General features: G+C 33.3%; 1 protein-coding gene across 1 annotated transcript in view; it reads right to left on the bottom strand.

The window, feature by feature from the left end:
• Window positions 1-19,734, bottom strand: part of ARID2 (AT-rich interaction domain 2) — a 170,402-nt gene that overhangs the window by 20,682 nt on the left and 129,986 nt on the right. Inside the window, exon 16 of the mRNA XM_069490313.1 lies at window positions 15,793-15,941. Coding sequence (XP_069346414.1) covers window positions 15,793-15,941 — 149 coding nt within the window. The remainder of the gene's footprint in view (window positions 1-15,792; window positions 15,942-19,734) is intronic.

The raw sequence follows: 19,734 nt of genomic DNA, 5'->3' as shown, positions 1-19,734 counted from the left end.
GAGAGTTAAAAACTCCTGGGAGGCCGGTCTCTGGGGAGAACCCAGACACTTTTTATGATTTACCTCCAGGAATCCCACCAGGTTCTCAAAGTGAAGACTGAAGAAAAATTCCCTAGCATTTTCAGAAGGAGGGAAGTAACCATTTTTAATATACCCAGAGTGTTCTTTTCTCCTTAACAAAGGCCTGCCCTCAAGGAAAACTACCCAAAGTCACAGCCCTTGGATGAAGGCCCCTTAAAACAAAGTAAGATTTAATCATAAGATTGTATAACCCTTCACTTCCCCAATATATCTCACCAGCAGGGGCTCCAGTATGATAGCAGTGGATTAGCAATGAGACAGATACAAGATACAGACTGTATTTAAAAAGGAGTTTCTAAGGAAACCCAAAGACAGCAAGGGAAGGAAAAAAAAAAAGACGATAGAGGGAATTGAAGCCTCTATACCTACCGCTACAGCAAACGTTAAACATAGCCTAATTTCCACCAGATAAACATAAAATTTCACACTAAAGGTCTATCTACCTCAGTCCCTATTAACTGAAACATCATGTCTGACTTTGAACAAAAATTTACAAGGCACACTAAACATAAACACAAAACCAAACCTAGGGCCGGGCGCGGTGGCTCACGCCTGTAATCCTAGCACTCTGGGAGGCAGAGGCGGGTGGATCGTTTGAGCTCAGGAGTTTGAGACCAGCATGAGCAAGAGCGAGATCCCGTTTCTACTAAAATAGAAAGAAATTATATGGACAGCTAAAAATATATATAGAAAAAATTAGCCGGGCATGGTGGCACATGCCTGTAGTCCCAGTTACTCGGGAGGCTGAGGCAGGAGGATCACTTGAGCCCAGGAGTTTGAGGTTGCTGTGAGCTAGGGCTGATGGCCACGGCACTCTAGCCTGGTCAACAGAGTGAGACTGTCAAAAAAAAAAAAAACACCCAAACCTAAATCCCTCAACATACACACACACACACACACACACACACACAGAGTCAGAAGAGACAAAGCAAACATTAGAACCAATCTCAGATATGGCACAGGTTTTGAAATTATCAGACTAGAAATTTAAAATAATTATGATTAATATGCTAAGATTCTAATGAAAAAAGTGTAAGAAAAAATGTATAATGTAAGCAGAGAGATGCAGATGCTAAGAACCAAAAGAAAATGCTAGAAATTAAAAAAAAAACCTGTAACACAAAACAAATGCCTTTGATGGGACCATCAGTGGACTGACACAGGCAAGGTGGGCTTGAAGGTATGTGAATAGAAACTTCCCAAACTGAAAGGCAAAGAGAAAAAAAAGGGAACAGAATATCCAAGAACTGTGGGAAAATTACAAAAGCTACAAATACATGAAATGCATGTAGTGGGAATACTGGAAAGAGAAGAAAAAAAGAACGAACAGTAAACATATTTGAAGTATTAATAAAATGGATGAGAATTTTCCAAAGTTAATGATACATTAAACCACAGATGCAGGAAACTCAGAGGACACCAAACAAGATAAATATAAAAAATCCACATCTGGGCATATTATATTCAAACTGCTAAAAACCAAACATGAGGAAGAAAAGTCTTGAAAGAATTCAGAGGAAAAAAACCACCTTATTGATGGGAAGACAAGGAAAAGATAACACTGATGTCTCTTCAGAAACAATGTAAGCAAGAGCGGATTGAAATATTTAAAGTACTGAAAGAAAAATATTCACCAACCTAGAATTTGGTATCCAACAAAATTATCATTGAAAAGTGAAGGGAAATTAAGACTTTCTCAAACAAACAAAAACTGAAGGCATTTGCATCAGGAGACCTGCCTTAAAAGAAATGTTACAAGGAGTTCTTCAGAGAAGGAAAATATAAAAGGTCAGAAACTTGCATTTCCATAAAGAAAGTATTAGAGAAGGAGTAATGGAAGTAAAATATTTAATTTTTCTTATTCTTAATTGATCTAATGAAAATTTTTTCAAAATAATATTAGTAACAACATATTTGGTGATTATAGCTTATGGATACGTGAAATGAACGACAGCAAGGGTGTAATGGACACTAAGAAAGAATTGAGAGCATGCTGTCACAAGGGACTTGCACAACCCACGAAGCAGTATGCAGGCATACCTCGTCCCACTGGGCTGCGCTTTATTATGCTTTGCAGATACTGCATTGTGTACAAATTGTAGGTTCATTGCAACTCTGCTTCAAGCAAGTCTAAGGGCATCATTTTTCTAACAGTATGTGCTCACTTCCAGTCTCTATGTCACACTTTGGTAATTCTCACAATATCTTAAACAATTTCATTATTATTATATCAATTATGGTGATCTGTGATCTTGATGTTACCATTGTAATTGCTTTGGGCCACCATGAACCGTGCTCATATAAGATAATGTACTTAATTATTACTAACCGATAACATTGATTAATACTATGTGTGTTCTGACTGCTCCACCGACTGGATGTTCACTTGTCTCTCTCCTTCTCAGGATTCTCTATTCTCTGAGACATAACAATATTGAAATCAGACCAATTAATAACCCTACAATGACCTCTAAGTGTTCAAGTGAAAGAAAGAGCGGCATATCTCTCACTTTAAATCAAAAGTTAGAAATGTTTAAGCTTAGTGAGGAAGGCATGTCAGAAGCCAAGACAGGCCAAAAGCTAGGCTTCTTGCACCAAATAGTTAACCAAGTATTGAATGCAAAGAAAAAGTTCTTGAAGAAAATTAAAAGTGCTACTCCAAGCAACACATAAATGAAAACAAAACAAAATGGCCTTATTGCTGATATAGACCAAGTTTTAGCCACATCATTCCCTTAAGCCAAAGCCTAATCCAGAGCAAAATCCCAACTTTCTTGAATTCTATGAAGGCTGAGCGAGGTGACAAGTTTGCAGAAGAAAAGTTTGAAGGTAGCAGGGGGTTGGTCCATGACACTTAAGAAAAGCAGCCATCTTCATAACATAAAAGTATAAGGTAAAGCAGCAATTATTGACTTAGAAGCTGCAGCAAGTTATCCAGATCTAGCTAAGATTTAAGATAACTGAAAAAGGTAGCTACACTAAACAACAGATTTTCATTGCTGACAAAATAGCCTTTTAGGGAAGAAGATGCCACCTAGGACTTTCATAGCTAGTCAATGCTTCAAAGCTTCAAAAGACAGGCTCTCTTGTTAGAGATTAATGCAGCTGGTGACTTTAAGTTGAAGCCAATGCTCACTGACCATTCCAAAAATCCTAAGGCCCTTAAGAATTATGTTAAATCAGAAAAAACAAAAACAAAAAAGAATTATGCTAAATCTACTCTGCCTGTGCTCAATGAAACAACAAAGCACAGATGGCAGCGCATCTGATTACGGCATGGTTTACTGAGTATTTTATGCCCACTGTTGAAAATTACTGCTCAGATAAAAAGATTTCTTTCAAGATATTACTACTCACTGATAATGCACATGGGTCACCAAAGAGCTCTAATGGAGAAGTACAAGGAGACAAATGTTGTTTTCATGCTGCTAACATAACATTCATTCTGCAACCCACGGATCAAGGAGTCATTTTGACTTTCAACTCTTATTATTTAAGAAATCCATTTCATAAGGCTATACATGCCATATATGGTGATTCCACAGATAGCTCTGGGAAAATTAAACTGAAAACCTTCTGGAAAGGATTCACCATTCCAGATGTCATTAAGAACATTCATGATTCATAGTAGGTTAAAATATCAACACTAACAAGAGTTTGAAAGAAGTTGATTCTAACCCTCATGGATGACTTTGAGGCATTCAAGACTTCGGTGAGGAAGTGACTACAGACGTGGAAGAAATAGTAAGAGAACTAGAATTAGAAATGGAGCCTAAAGATGTGACTGAATTGCTGCAATCTCATGATCAAACTTGAATGGATAAGGAGTTGCTTCTCAGGGATGGGCAAGGAAAAATGGTTTCCTGAGATAGAATCTACTCCTGGTGAAGATATTGTGAACATTGTTGAAATGACGATAAATGATGTGGAATAGTAAATAAACTTAGTCAATAAAGCAGAGGCAGGGTTTGAGAGAATTGACTCCAATTCTCAAAGAAATTCTACTGTGGGGAAAATGCTATCAAACAGCATCACATGCTACGGAGAAATCTTTTGTGAAAGGAAGAGTCAATCGATGCAGCAAACTTCTTTGTTGTCTTATTTTAAGAAATTGCCACAGCGTTTAGCTGCCACCACCCTGATCAGTCAGCAGCCATCAACACTGAGGCAAGACCTTTTACCAGCAAAAAGATTATGACTTGCTAAAGCTTCCAATGATCACTAGCATTTTTTAGCAATAAATATTTTAAATTAAGGTATGTACATTGTTTATTTAGACACAATGCTACTGCAAACTTAATAGACAACAGTATAGTGTAAGCATAAATTTTATATGCACTGGGAAATCAAAAAATCTGTGAGACTTGCCTTCTTGAAATATTTACCTTCTTGCAGCAATGTGGAATCAAACCTGCAATATATCCAAGGTATGCCTATAGTGTTGTTTGAAAGTGGTCTAAGATTAACTATAAATGTATACTGAAAACTCTAGAACAAACACAAAAAATCATTTTAAAGACATATAATTAGTTTGCTAAGACAGAGGAGAAAATGCCATCATATAAACAGCTCTATTAAAACTAGAGAAGACAGAAAAATAGGAAAAAGCAGAAAAAAAAACAAAGAACAAGTGCATTTACAAATATGTAGATAGTAATGCAACTATAGCAATAATCACTTTAAATGTGAATGGACTAAATACACTAATTAAAAGACAGAGACTGGCAGAATGGATAAAAAAAGCAAGACCAAATTATGTACTGTTAAAAATAAAGACACGGATTAAAAGTAAAGGGATGGAGAAAGATAAACTATATTAACACTAATCAAAAGAAAGCTGAATGGCAATACTAATTTCAGATAAAGCAGACTTCAGAGCAAGGAAAATTATCAGGGAGAAAGAGGGGCATTGTGTAATGATAAACAAGACCTAACAATCTTCTCCAAGAAGACATAACAATTCTTAAGGTGTAGGCACCTAACACAAAGAATCAAAATATGTAAGGCAAACACTGATAGAACTATAATACAAGGAAAAACGAGCCAAATCCACTATTATAGCTGGAGACTTCAACATACCTCTATCAGTAATTGACAGATCCAACAGGCAGAAAATCAGTAAGGATATAGTTGAACTGAACAGCACCATCAATCAATTGGATCTAATTGACATTTATAGAATACTTCATCCAACAATATATTCTTCTCAAGCTCACATGGAACATCCACCAAGATAGATCACATTTTGGGACATAAAACACACCTTAACAAATTTAAAAGAATAGAAATCATATAATGTATACTCTCAGACCACAATGAAATTAAACTAGAAATCAATTAACAAAAAGCTGGAAAATACCAAAACATTTGGAGATTAAACAATACATTTCTATAATATTCTGAACTAAATGCAAACGGAAATACAACTTACCAAAATTTTGGGGATATAGTAAAAGCAGTACTTAAAGGGAAAGATACAGCATGGAATGCACATATTTAAAAAGAAGAAAGGTTTAAAATCAATAATCTAAGCTTTTACCTTAAGAAATTAGAAAAAGAAGAGCAAATTAAATTCAAAGCAAACAGAATAAAAGAAATAATAAAAATTAGAGCAAAAATCAATGAAATTGAAAACAGGAAATCAACAGGGAAAAATCAACCAAAAGCTGGTTCTTTGAAAAAAAAAATCAATAGATAAACCTCTAGCTAACCTAACCATGAAAAAATGAAGAATATACAAATTACTAATATTAGAAATGAAAAAGAGGACATCACTACTGATCCCATGAATACTAAAAGGATACTAAAGGAATAATATAAATATCTCTATGCTCAAAATTTGATAACTTAGATGAAATGGACCAATTCCCTGAAAGATACATTATGTCAAAACTCACACAGGGAGAATCAGATAATCTGAATAGCCTGTAACTATTAAATAAATTGAATCATTAACCTTCAAAATATCACCAGGAACAGATGGCTTCACTGCAGAATTCTACCAAACATTAAAGTAAAAAAGAATATAAGTTTTCTACAATTTCTACCAGAGAACAGAAGCAGAGGAAACATTTCCTAACTCATTCTATGAGAACAGCATTATCCTACCAAAACCAGACAAAGACATCATAGGAAAACTACAGCCCAGTGCCTCACATGAACATAGATGTAAACATTCTCAACAAAAATATTAGCAAATCATTATCAAATAATGTATAAAAAGAACTATATACCACGACCAAGTAGGATTTATTCCAGGTATGCAAGTCTGGTTAAACAGTCAAAAACTAATTGATATAATCCATCACATCCACAGGCTGAAAAAGAAGAATCATATGATCATGTCAATAGATACAGAAAAGTTATCTGACAAAATCCAATACCCACTCATGCTAAAAGCTCTCAGCAACAAACAACTAAATTAAAAAATGAGTGGAAGATCTGAACAGACACCCATACAAAGAAGATATACAGATGGTAAATAAGCAAATAAAAAGATGCTCAACAACATATATAATTAGGATTGCAAATTAAAACAACTAATATACCAACAAACACCTATCAGAATGGCTAAGATCCAAAACACTGACAATACCAAGTGCTAACAAGGATAATAAGCAACAGGAATTCTCATTCACTGCTGATATGAACACAAAATGGTACAGCCACTTTGGAAAAGTTTGGTAGTTTCTTATAATGCTAAACATAGTCTTATCATGTGATCCAGCAATTGTGATCCTAGGTGTTTGCTCAACTGAGTTAAAAAACTCATGTCTACAAAATAACTTACACACAAATGTTTATACCAGCTTAATTCATAATTGCCAATAACCAGAAGCAAGATACCGTTCAACAGATGAATGGATAAACAAACTATGGTATACATCCATACAACAGAATATCATTCAGAGATAAAAGAAATGAGCTATCAAGCCACAAACAGACATGGAGAAACTTTATATGCATACTGCTAAGTGAAAGAAACTAGTCTAATAAGGCTACATGCTATATGATTCCAACTATATTACATTCTTAAAAAGTCAAAACTATTGAGACAGTAAAAAGATCCATGGTTGCCAGGAGTTACCAGTTAGGGATGGGGTGGGAAGGAATGAACACAGTGGATTTTAAGGACATTGAAAGTACTCTGTATGTTACTATAATGTTGGAAACCTGATATTATGCATTTGTCCAAACCCATAGAACTGTACAACACAAAGAGTGAATCTTAATGTACTATGTACTTTAGTTAATAATGTATCACTACTGGCTTATCAATTGTAATGTATGCACCATACTAATGCAAGGTGTTAATAATAGTGGAAACTGTGTGCTGGGAAGAGGAAGTATATGGGAACTCTGTACTAACTGCTCAGTTTTTATATAAACCTAAAACTGCTCTAAAAAATAAACTCTACTAGTTAAAAAAAGATATAGATTAATATTACCACTATTATTGTACAACTAGAAACATTAAACAATATAATTAGAGGGCAAAACATGAGGTATAATATATACCACTATTATTGTACAACTAGAAACATTAAACAATATAATTAGAGGGCAAAACATGAGGTATAAATATAGAAAACAACTATTAGAAAATATAATGGAAGATCATTTATGATAGCAACAGAAAAGAGTAGCTAGCAATAAATTTAATAAAGTTACAAAATTAATGTGAAGAAAACACTAAAGCTCTATTGGAGGATAAAGACCACAATACCATGGACTGATACCTTTTTCTTGTAAAGGAAGATTCAATAGTGGGAAAATGTTCACTATCAAAAAACAAAAAACACTATTCATTAGCAACTGCAACCAAAATCCCAACATACCTTTCTTAGGAATCTCTAGAAACATTCTAAAAGAATAAATATCTGTGCAGGTACCAAGTCTGATTTATACAGCACTCTAATTTTAATACCTAGCATAGAGCCAGGCAAAAGGTAGATCCTCGAATACATGATAAAGGAACTACAAAAAAGAAGAACCAGCACAGGTAACTTGCTATATCCAACATTAAAATACATTTTAAGTGATGGTGTGTAAGGACAGAGATCAATGTGATAACAAGTAATCCAGAAATAGGTAAACCATACATAGGAATTTAGTATATGACCAGAGTGGCAATTCAAATGTATAAGGGAAAGATAAACTTGCCAATAAGTTAGCATTTGGAAAATAATTAAGCTAAAGTCATACCTCACACTTTATACATCAAATTAAATTACAGATGGCCCAAAAAACTAAAATATTAAAGTACTACAAGGCAACAAAATGTGTATTTTATGATCTAAAAGTTGAAAAGGTCTTTCTGACATAAATATTTAAATTCTGTATAGCAAACTATGACTAAAATCTCAAGACAAACAGGGTTGGTACATAATGAAGAGTTAACAATATCCTTAATATATAGAAGTATAAATTTGTAGGAAGCATAATATAGAATGAGCAAATGACATGAGAAGGCAATTCACAGGAAAAAAGTCCTACTTAAAGATGTTTAATTCATGAATAACTGAAGAAATAATTAAAACAGAAGTTGGGGGATGGGAGAGATGAAGAGGCGTAACAGAAGATTTTTAGGACAATAAAACTATTTTGTATACTATAATGGTGGAGCTATGTCATTATACATTTGTCAAAACCCATATAATGTACAATAATCAAGATTGAACCTTAATGTAAACTATGGACTTTGGGTGATAATGATGTGTCAATGTAGGTTCACTGATTGTAACAAATGTACCACTCCAATAGAGATGTTGATAGCAAGGAAAGCTATACGTTTGGCGAGGCAGGGGCTATATAGGAAGTCTCTGTACTTACCACTCAATTTTACTGTGAACCCAAAATTGCTCTAAAAATAAAGTCTATTTTTAAGAATTAAAATAACAGAAGAACAATAAAAATCAAAGGTCTTTTTGTAGCTATCAAATTGGCAAAGATGAAATTTTCCCTAATAATTGTAGTAGCTAGGTAGTAGGAAACAAGTTCACACTGTATTGTTAAAATTACAAATTAACATAACATTTTTGATGATAATCTGTCAATTTCCATAGAAACAAAAAATGTGTATACCCACCAACTCTGTAATTCCCAATTTGGTACTTTATCCCACAGAAATACTTGTAGAAAATGTTATAGGCAGAAAATTGTTCACCACAGCTCTGTTTATTTGTAATAGCAAATAACTAAAGATTCAAATATTCTTAATATAAGATATGGTTAACAGATTATAATGTAGGGCTATTGCATTTTATGGAAAGAATGTGTTCTCATAATTCAAGAGTAAACCTGTCAAAGAAGAATTAGCAGTTCTATTTACCAACACAGATAACAAATACATATATTGCAAAAGCATTTATATTCATAAAAAGGAATTCTTGATATTCAATACAAAGAATGAGTAGATCTATGTGTTCACATTAAAAAAGAATATATATTCTATGTTAATGAATATATATGTTATTGAAACAAGTTCTGTATCAATATATATAGCTTGCTTAATTTAAAGTAAGAAACAAGGGATACACTATAGTTGTACATGAAAAAGAAGGTTTGGAAAGATATACATCAGACTGACAACTATGATTATCTTTCAGGAATGCTATTTTTGGAACTTAAATTATTTTACAAGGTAGAAGTATAATTTTACAATTAGTAAAATAATTACAATAGGAAAATGTTGTGGGATCACTTTTGTTAACAGTCTGAGTCAGCATTTATTTATAAATGGTTTACTTATAAACCATTTTATAATATATATAAGTTTATAATAAATCAAGTCAGGTTTATTTATAAAAATAAACCATTTTTATAGTATGAGGAAAAAATGGATAGTTACTGTGACAAAGCAAAAGTCAGACTCATCCTCATTTCCTTACGATTAGATTACTGACACAGGGAAGAATTCCAAAATATAAGAGATTTAAACGTAAACTATAAAACCACCACATAAATTCTAGATAAAAACATAGGTTCTTCTACAACCTAGGAATGGAGAAAATCTCCCTAACTTTAACCCAGATCCAGAGGCAATAATGGAAAGGCTAACAAATTTTATTACAGAAAAATTAACTGAAAAGGAAAAAAAAAACTATTCATGACAAAAAACAGATAAACAAAAAACAAAGGGCAAAGTAAAAAAAATGATAAACTGGGAAAATCTTTTCAAGTTATACCACAGCAGACAAAATGTTAATGCATCTGATATATAAAGAGCTTCATAAAATAAAAAAGAAAAAACCAAACAACAATATAAAAAAAAAAAGTAGAGACACGAAGGGTTGACAGAGGAAAAAATGCAAATTAAAATTGTACTGAGATATCATTTCTCACCCATTAGATTGGCAAATATCCAAATGTTTGATAACATACTGTATTTGCATGGTTGTGGAAAAATAACCACTCAAATTGCTGGTGGGAATCCAAATAGTGTACAGCTATGGAGAAAACAGCAATATCTAGCAAAATTACATATACAATTATTCTTTGACCTATCAATTCCATTCCTAAGAATTTATTTCAAAGATATGGGCAAATACACACACACACACACACACAAAAAAAAAAAAACAAAACTATTCCTTACACAGGATAATTCAATACAGCAATATTTTTAACAGAAAAAAAAAAAAAAGACGAAAACAAATGTCTATCAACAGGGAACTAGTTGACCAAAATAATGTTATATCTACACAATGGAATACAACGAAGGTGTACAAAAGGAATGTGGATTCTCTCTATATACTACTTTGAAGAACTCTCTAGGACATATTGTTAAACTTAAAAAAGCAAGATAGGCTGGACACGGTGGCTCATATCTGTAATCCCAGCACTTTAGGAGGCCAAGGTGGGAAGATCACTTGAGGCCAGGAGTTCAAGACCAGCTAGGGCAACATAGTGGGACCTTGTCACCACAAAAAAAAAAAAAAAAAAAAAAATTAGCCAGGTATGGTAGCTCGCACCTGTAGTCCTAGCTACTCAGGAGGCTGAGGTGAGAGGATCACTTGAGCCCAGGAGTTTGGGGCTGCAGTGAGCTATGATCACGCCACTACACTCCAGCCTGGGCAACAGAGTGAGACCTTGTCTCTAAAAAGGTAGGGAAAGTGTATATAGTATTTATATTTAGTTTCCTATTGCTGTTGCAGAAAATACTGCAATTTAGCAGCCTAAAACAACACAGATCTATTCTTTTACAGTTCTAGAGGTTAGAAATCCAGAATGGGTTTCAATGGGTCAAAATCAAGATGTCAGCAGAGCTACACTCTCTAAGGAAGAATTCACTTCCTTGCCTTTTCCAACTTTTAGAAATTTGTTCCTTGGCTCATGGCCCCTTCCTCCATCTTCAAGCCAGTGGCACAGTAACTTCAAATTTTTCTCCACTTTCATTATCACATTGCCTTCTATCTCTCTGATCTCCTGCCTCCTTCTTATTACATTAGTGATTATATTAGGCTCATTTGGACAATCTCATCCCAAGGTCCTTAATGCAACCATATCTGCATAGTTTCTTTGGTCATATAAAGTAACATTTTCAGGTTCTGGGGATTAGGACATGAACATCTTAGTGAGGGTGGGGCCATGGGTCTGGGGATATTATTCATCCTACCACAGTATGCCTCCCTTTATTTAAGAAAGTAGAAAATACAAATATATTTTCAATTTATTTATATTTTAAAAGGTAAAAAAGAATGAAGGTTATTTATAGGGGAAGGAAGAAATAAACTGGAAGAAATAGTGATAGAAGCTAAATTTCTTCGAAGATACCTTGTGTTATTAATTCTACTTTGGAGCCATGGAAATATTTTAAAGAATTATAAATTTAAAAAAGGTAAGCCCTTAAAATATAAAATGATGCAAGAATGTTTCCAGTTTATGATATAACCAGAGTACCTTTATTCTAAGTGAAATAAAAACATGGAAAATTGTGACTGCACGGCCCTTAGTGGGGTATACTTTAAAGCGAAAAAAAAAAACAAAACAAAAAAAAACAAAAAAACCCAGCAAATAATTCTTAAAACGTTTTTCAGTAATCATATTGTTGGAGGTAGTATTGAGTTTATCTTCATATTGTTATACGTGTAATATAGGATTAAGCATAAATTGTTAACATTACTGAGAAATGGGATTTTTGGTATAGAAGAAAGAAGATACAGATGTGAAAATGATGAAGTAAAGATCTTGTACTGAATTTAAACTCAAAGTATAAAAAAGAACACATGCAACATCTTGTCTAAGAGAAAGCAAGGAAGCTATCAAATACTTATATTAAGATCACAACCAAAGGACTTGGGAATCAGCTTGAGTAGGCTTTTTACTGGCCAAAGATGGCACAAGTTGAACACCAAGAAGGATACAATAACTCCAATGGACTGAAATGCCTCAAATGTTTAAATTGAAAAATTAGCTCATAATGATACTACAAAACAAACAAAAACCAAACCTCACGGTCATCTTTGTAAAATATTAGTAAACAACTTATTATTTTGAAAACTGGTAAATAAGGGAAATAATCATGAGTGTATCTTGCCTTTCTTCTAGGAACTAACTATTCCTCAGAGAAACCGAAGAGTTGATAAAAGGGTGCTTTTAATATTTTACAAATCTTAATGAAATAACATTCTAGGCAATGATCCTCAATGGCTGTTTACATCACAAAAAGAGACAAGGAAATATTACATATCTCCTGATGGAAGCACATAATACCATTCCTAAAGCGGTCTTCTGTAAGCCAACCCAAAACTTAACCAGTATCTGGAACAAATTACCAATGTACAGAAAAAAACAAGGTCAGAGTAACATGCTAAAGAATATCAGCAAAATCCAGCTTGTGATGAGCTACAGGAAAAATTACCTGTTTTTTTTACCAACAAAAAATTTGCAAAAAAGAAAGAAAAAAAGAGGTGGAGGGGTAATCTACAGATTAAAGAGACTTAAGAATAAGGCAATGTTTGAACCTTGGATTCCAATTCAAGCTCTAAGCAAACAAAAGACAACTGGAGAAATATAAACATTGATAAAATATTTGAAGAATTTATATTAATAATATTGAAGGAGTTAATGTTGTTTTTCTGCAGGAGTGTGGTGGTGGTAATGCTGGTTATGTTTAAACAGTGCGGTACCTGACTTTTAGAGATACATGCTTGCAGATTAAAAAAACCTAGTATTGATATGTGATGATGTAAGAGGGAGTGGCTTAGTGAAAAGAATCTATTTATACATAGAAAAGGAGAATTATAAAGACTATGTAAAGTGTGGTCCCACCACAAACTAAAAATAGGTTAAATGTACTCAAAGTCACTTTAAATTTCATGAAAAGAAGAGAACATACAGGTGAAGGAAATAATTTTAGCTCTAAATAGAATGGAAACAAAGAAAGTTCTTTATCAATATTTTTGATCTGATATTAAATAAATTAAAACCTAGTCACTTAGTAGACAATGGCTATGACATATATTTTTCCACTTGGAATTGGAACTAAATATGAAAAATAAAAGCCATTACTCTCTTTCTTCGTATCCTTATGCTCTTGGCATCCTAAACCTCTCAGTTTCTTGAGCATACTAGGTCCTTTTATAACTCCTAAGTTTGCACTTGCCTTTCTGACAAAAATTATTAATATTTTTGCATGACAAATTCCCACTCATTCTTCAAGACTCAACTCAAATGTAATGCTTGTGAGTGAAACTTTTCCAACCATCCCAGCATTACATTAACTGTCCACTATGATGCCAACAGCATTATCTTTTTATAGCACTTATTTATATTGTAATTTATTAGTTTTATGAGTCTATGTCCCTAAGGAGTAGGAGTGATCTTTGTCTTTCTAGCTCCTAGCACATGCACCTTCCTAGAGGGTGCTCAATAAGTATTTTCAGACTTAAACTGAACTTATTAGCGAGGTAGTATCTAAAAACTATGGCTTAAAAAAATGACAAACTCTAAGAAGCCTTATTGAATCTGTCTTACTCAGAAAAGCCTTACAAAGAAAAGGTACATCATCAAATTATGTGACACTGATCCAGTTAGTAAGATGGGAAACTGTGCTGGTCATCTAGGTTCATTAACTCTTCCAGCAATTTTTTTGTTTTTTAATTTTAGTAGAGACAGGGTCTCGCTATTTTTGCTCAGGCTGGTCTTGAACTCCTGACCTCAAGCGATCTTTCCACCTCGGCCTCCCAGAGTGTTAGAATTACAGGCAAAGGTTACTGCACCCGGCCAATTTTTTTCTTGGAGTACTCTAAATACTTCATCTAAAGCAGTTATTCTAAAGCTTTTTTATTTTTTTATTTTTTGAGAGAATGAGGTCTCACTGTGTTGCCCTCGGCTGAACTCAAACTACTGTGCTCAAGCCATCCTCCCACCTGAACCTCCTGAATAGCTGGAAGTACAGGCACAAGCCACCACACCTGGCTTCTTAAACTTTTTAAAAAGTCAACAAACAGCTTTTGCAGACTACCTACTCCATCAGCTACTATTTGCCAGGGAAAAACAAACAAAAAAAAATCTCAAAACAAATGGAGAGAATAAAATTGATATTCAGTGAAGAAAGTTTCAAATTAACTTTAACATACACTAAAAACAAAAAAGAAATGGTCAAATTAAATAAATGCAAGAAATAATCAGAAACAACTTGAAGTACCAGTTTTTAAAGAACTTTTTGACAAATAGATTTTACACTATTATCAAGAACACACATATATAAAAAAAAACCGAAATCAATACTTACCCTTACTAACATGACAGAATATGATATATTTCATACATTTTTTTCATTGAAAAGAAAAACAAACAAAAACCTCCTGGTCAAGACCCACTAATGTAATTGCATGACCCCAATACTGGGTTGAGATTTAAAGTTCGATAAGCACTGTCCTATAAAATTTTTGCTTATTAATAATCCCTAAGCTATACAGATAGCCATTATCCTATAATAAATCTGTATATAAAGTTCATAATGAAATACAGTATCTTTAATATATAAAATTTATGAATAGCAAATATAGATTTTTTTAAAAAATATTATTTCTGCTATCAATTAGAAAGAATGAAATGGAATCTTTGGTATCGATGAAATAAAGAATATGTTTATTAAGACAAGTGCCTTAGTCCTAGAGCTCTGAAGTATGACTCAAGGCAAAGGGTCTTGGCAGAGTACTGTTAAAAGCACTAAGATTTATATTTTAACCAACATTCTTAAGTTTTTCTTTAATTCTAAAAAAGGTTTATTTAAGAAGTTAATCTTAGTTATAAAATTGTGAGATGGTATAGCTTTAAAAATAATTTTCATGGGATGTCTACCTCAAATTCAAATTTACATCATTCTCTTTCTAACAGATTATTACCTCTAAGCTACTATACAGAAATTCTACAGCTGTCACTAAGGCACTTTTAAAAACCTATCTCTTTTTCATAGACAAATACACAAATTCTTAACAGCTTTTCTTTTATTAAATACTAAGGCTGAACTACATTCCCCAATAACCTACCATTAGGCAACGAAGTTCTTTCCACTATTTATAGAAATTTCTTAGATTAGGTGCCACTGGATCCATATAAATATAAAACTTAACATAAAATATTTTTGCTAAAAGTTAATAGTTTCAAAAGAAAGTTTTCATAAAACTATAGAGAACAAATTTAAATATAAAAGCATTCCAAAACAAAGAATACTTTTATATATCAAATAAAATTGCCATTTACTTTTTACAAGACTGCCACAGACACATGAAGTTCTGTCCAGGTTTTCTCATTGGATCTCCATGTTGACTGGATGCACTGAATGAAGAAGGCTGAGAACTGTTAGGCTGGCCCTGCACTGATACAGCTGGTGAAGGTGGCATAGGAGTGTTCTGTGAAAAAGAACAAATGTAGAGTTGGTGACGTGACACTGAAAAACATTTATGTTTTATAATACAGTCTTATAAGTTTGATTACATTAGTAGTTATTCATTTCTAGCATATGAAATTATTAGCTTAAAATTCTTTAAAAAGGTAATTATTTTTATAGAAATATTTAGAAAGTCTGATTCTTTTATTTAGTATGAAACCATAAAGCCAAGATCACATTGTTATAACCATTATAAAATATATATTATTTAAAATTAAGATTTTTAGGTAGGAACAACACAATTATAGTTATAAATGAGAAATATACTGTATATGTGCCCATTTGATTTACTTATGTTATTTTTCACAATAACAGATTGACTGCAAATTATTTCTTTGCATAATTTTTTCTTCCAGATTTTCTAAAGAATATGAAACAAAATGTGGTAAAAAGCAAAGAAAATTTTAGATGATAGTCAAAAACGATATAACCATATAAGTAAAATATAAATACTAATTTGCAGTAAGCTATTTAATAATTTTAGTCTTTGAAGTTGCTCAATTATATCTTTTGTTATTAAAGGATTCTAATAATGGGCATAAAGTCTTTTAAATATAACCTATATTATTTTTTCTTCTATATGTTATCTATTTCTCTCTATAAAACACTAATAATTATAATGTAGATTAAATTAATTTTAGGCAATATTTTCTTGTAGTACCACAAAGGGAAAAAAGAACATTGAATTTTCTTATAAAAATGGTAGCACATCATTTTCAAAGCATTGTCTAGAGGCAATAAGTTAAAACTTTGGGAAAATATTGAATGTATTTGTTCATTTATAAGGTAATATAGTCATGCATCCACTTAACAATGGGGAAACGTTCTGAGAAATGCATCGTTAGGCAATTTCATTGATGTGTGAACACAGAGTGTACTTACACAAACCTAAATGGTACAGCCGACTCACACCTAGGCTATATGGTAGAGACTACTGCTCCTAGGCTACAACCCTGCACAGCATATGTCACTGCACTGAACACCGAAGGCAACTGTAACACAGCATGAAGTATCTGCATACCTCAACATAGAAAAGGTACAGCAAAAATACGGTATTATAATCTTATACCACCATTATATTATATGTGGTCCTTCGTTGACAGAAATGTCATTATGTGGTGCATGACTGTATTGGGAATAGGTGAGCAAACATCAAGTTAAAATTGCTGAAAATTTCAGATTAAAAACCATAATAATTTTTTTAAAGAGACAAAACACGAACATAGAAGGCTACTATAACATAAACATGAAAGAAGGAAGAGATTAAATGTTGAAAGAAAACATTCTTATCAGAAATTGGAAGTCACAAAAACTTCTGAGTTCTAAGCCCTCGGGGAAAAATATCTACTTTGGAGATGTGATGCTTCTATAATAGGTTCCCACCCTTAAGATTTTACAATAGTTAGAAAACATATGCATGCATAAAAAACAGGACAAAACAGATGTCATAGATAGGGTAAAGATTTTCCAGCTTGACACATCAGTACCCAGATTTTCACTGTGACTTTTAACTAGCCACATGACCTTGGACAACGCCTCTCATGCTCAGTTTTCTCATCCATAAAGCATAAATAATAAAACCTAACATATGAGATAATGGGAAGACTAGAGAAACTACAGATGAAAAGCCTAGCTCTAGATTCTCAATGAATGGCAACTGTTACTATATTATTATGCTAATTGAGAAGTCTAGAGGGAAACTGTATTTTGGAGGAAAGGCAATGAATTCAGTTTGGGAACAGTGACAGATGAACCAACTAAAAGTGTCTATCTATAAAAATTTAATGCTGGAAACATAGATTTGACAATCATTCACCTGCAAGTTCCTTTTTTTTTTTTTTTAAGGCAGAGTCTAGCTCTGTTGCCTGGGCTAGAGTGCCGTGGAGTCAGCCTAGCTCACAGCAACCTCAAACTCCTGGGCTCAAGCAATCCTTCTGCCTCAGTCTCCCGAGTAGCTGGGACTACAGGCATGTGCCACCATGCCCAGCTATTTTTTTCTATATATATTTTTAGTTGTCCAGACAATTTCTTTCTATTTTTAGTAGAGACGGGGTCTCGCTCTTGCTCAGGCTGGTCTCGAACTCCTGATCTTGAGCAATCCTCCCGCCTCTGCCTCCCAGAGTGCTAGGATTACAGGCATGCCCAGAGTGCTAGGATTACAGGCGTGCCCAGAGTGCTAGGATTACAAGCGTGAGCCACCGCGCCCAGCCTCACCTGCAAATTCTTAAAGCCATAAAAACTCTGATGGCGAGAAACCAGATAGGAGAAAAAGAGTGTTACAGAGAAAAGAAGGAAAAATAAAATTAGAATCAGTGCATTTAACAAAAAAATTAGTCAAATTGTTTCTCTGAAATGAAAATATTACATTAAAAATCTAGGAAATTCCAGTAACTGGAAGTAAACCGAGGATCAGTGCTAGCCAAATACAAACACTGAAGAGTGATAAGTTACAAAAATTCCAGAATTTTAATTTAAGGATAAATTTGTCAAAGGTATCAAATTCTCTCAGAATGAATCTTCTGGTTCTCTATAGTACAGGTTGAGTATCCCTTATCAGAAATACTTGGGAACAGAAGTATTTCAGATTTTAGATTTTTACAGATTTTAGAACATTTGCATATATATAATAAGGTATCTTGGGAATGGGACCCAAGTCTGAATGTGAAATTCTCTTATGTTTCATATAAACCTTATATACAGAGCCTGAAGGTAATTTTATACGATATTTTCAATAATTTTGCTCATAAAGTTCTGACTGCAACCTGTCACATGACATCAAGTGTGGAATTTTCCACTTATGGTCTCATGTTGTGCTCCAAGTTTCAGATTTTGGAGCATTTATGATTTCATATTTTTGGATTAGGGATGTTCAACCTGTATTACCACTTAAATTAGGTATTTTATTTGACTATCGTGTCCTATATTTATAAATTAAGCTTAATTTTGTAAGTGCTGACTTATAAATCCTAGGCTTTCCTAGCATACCCAGGCTTTTGTTTTTGGTAATTGTGGAACTCTTATTGGTGTCGTGTAGAAAATTTAATAAGAGGGGATCATATGGTATTTTAATCCCAAATGCTAACAATGGATGTGGCAAGAATGACCAAAGTTAATCTAAGCTGTTAAATAAATAAAAGACAAACTAACTAAATGCAATTTGTACAAGAGTTTTTGGATCCTAATTCAAACAAGCTGTTAAAACATTTTTTATGACAACTGGCAAACAAACATGAACTGAGTGTCAGGTTATATTAAGAAATTATTTTTTTAGGTATGCTTTCGTATTGTGGTTTTATATACCTATTTAACAGTCCTTAACTATTAGAGAAATATATACTGAAGTATTACTTGATGAAATGAAATAATGTTTGTAATTTGATTTAAAGTACTTCAGGAAAAAACAATGATAGTGGTCAGGAACAGATCAAACCACATGTACTCACCATCAAATTGGTATTAACTGATCAACACCTATGTGCACATATAGTAGTAACATTCACTGGGTGTCAGGCAGGTGGGAGGGAGGAGGAGGGGGTGGGTATATTCACACCTAATGGGTGCAGTGCCCACCATCTGAGGGATGGACATGCTTGAAGCTCTGACTTGGGTGGGGCAAAGGCAATATATGTAACCTAAACATCTGTACCCTCATAATATGCTGAAATAAAAAAATAAAATAAAAACCAGAATGGCAAAATGTTGATAATATCTGAAGCTAGGTGATGGGTACACGGGGGTTACCAGCTCTATTTTTG

This window comes from Eulemur rufifrons, chromosome 16, assembly GCF_041146395.1.
Source record: "Eulemur rufifrons isolate Redbay chromosome 16, OSU_ERuf_1, whole genome shotgun sequence".
Lineage (NCBI taxonomy): Eukaryota > Metazoa > Chordata > Mammalia > Primates > Lemuridae > Eulemur > Eulemur rufifrons.
Note: the sequence above shows the minus strand (reverse complement) of the source record. Positions and strands in the feature narration are given on the sequence as shown.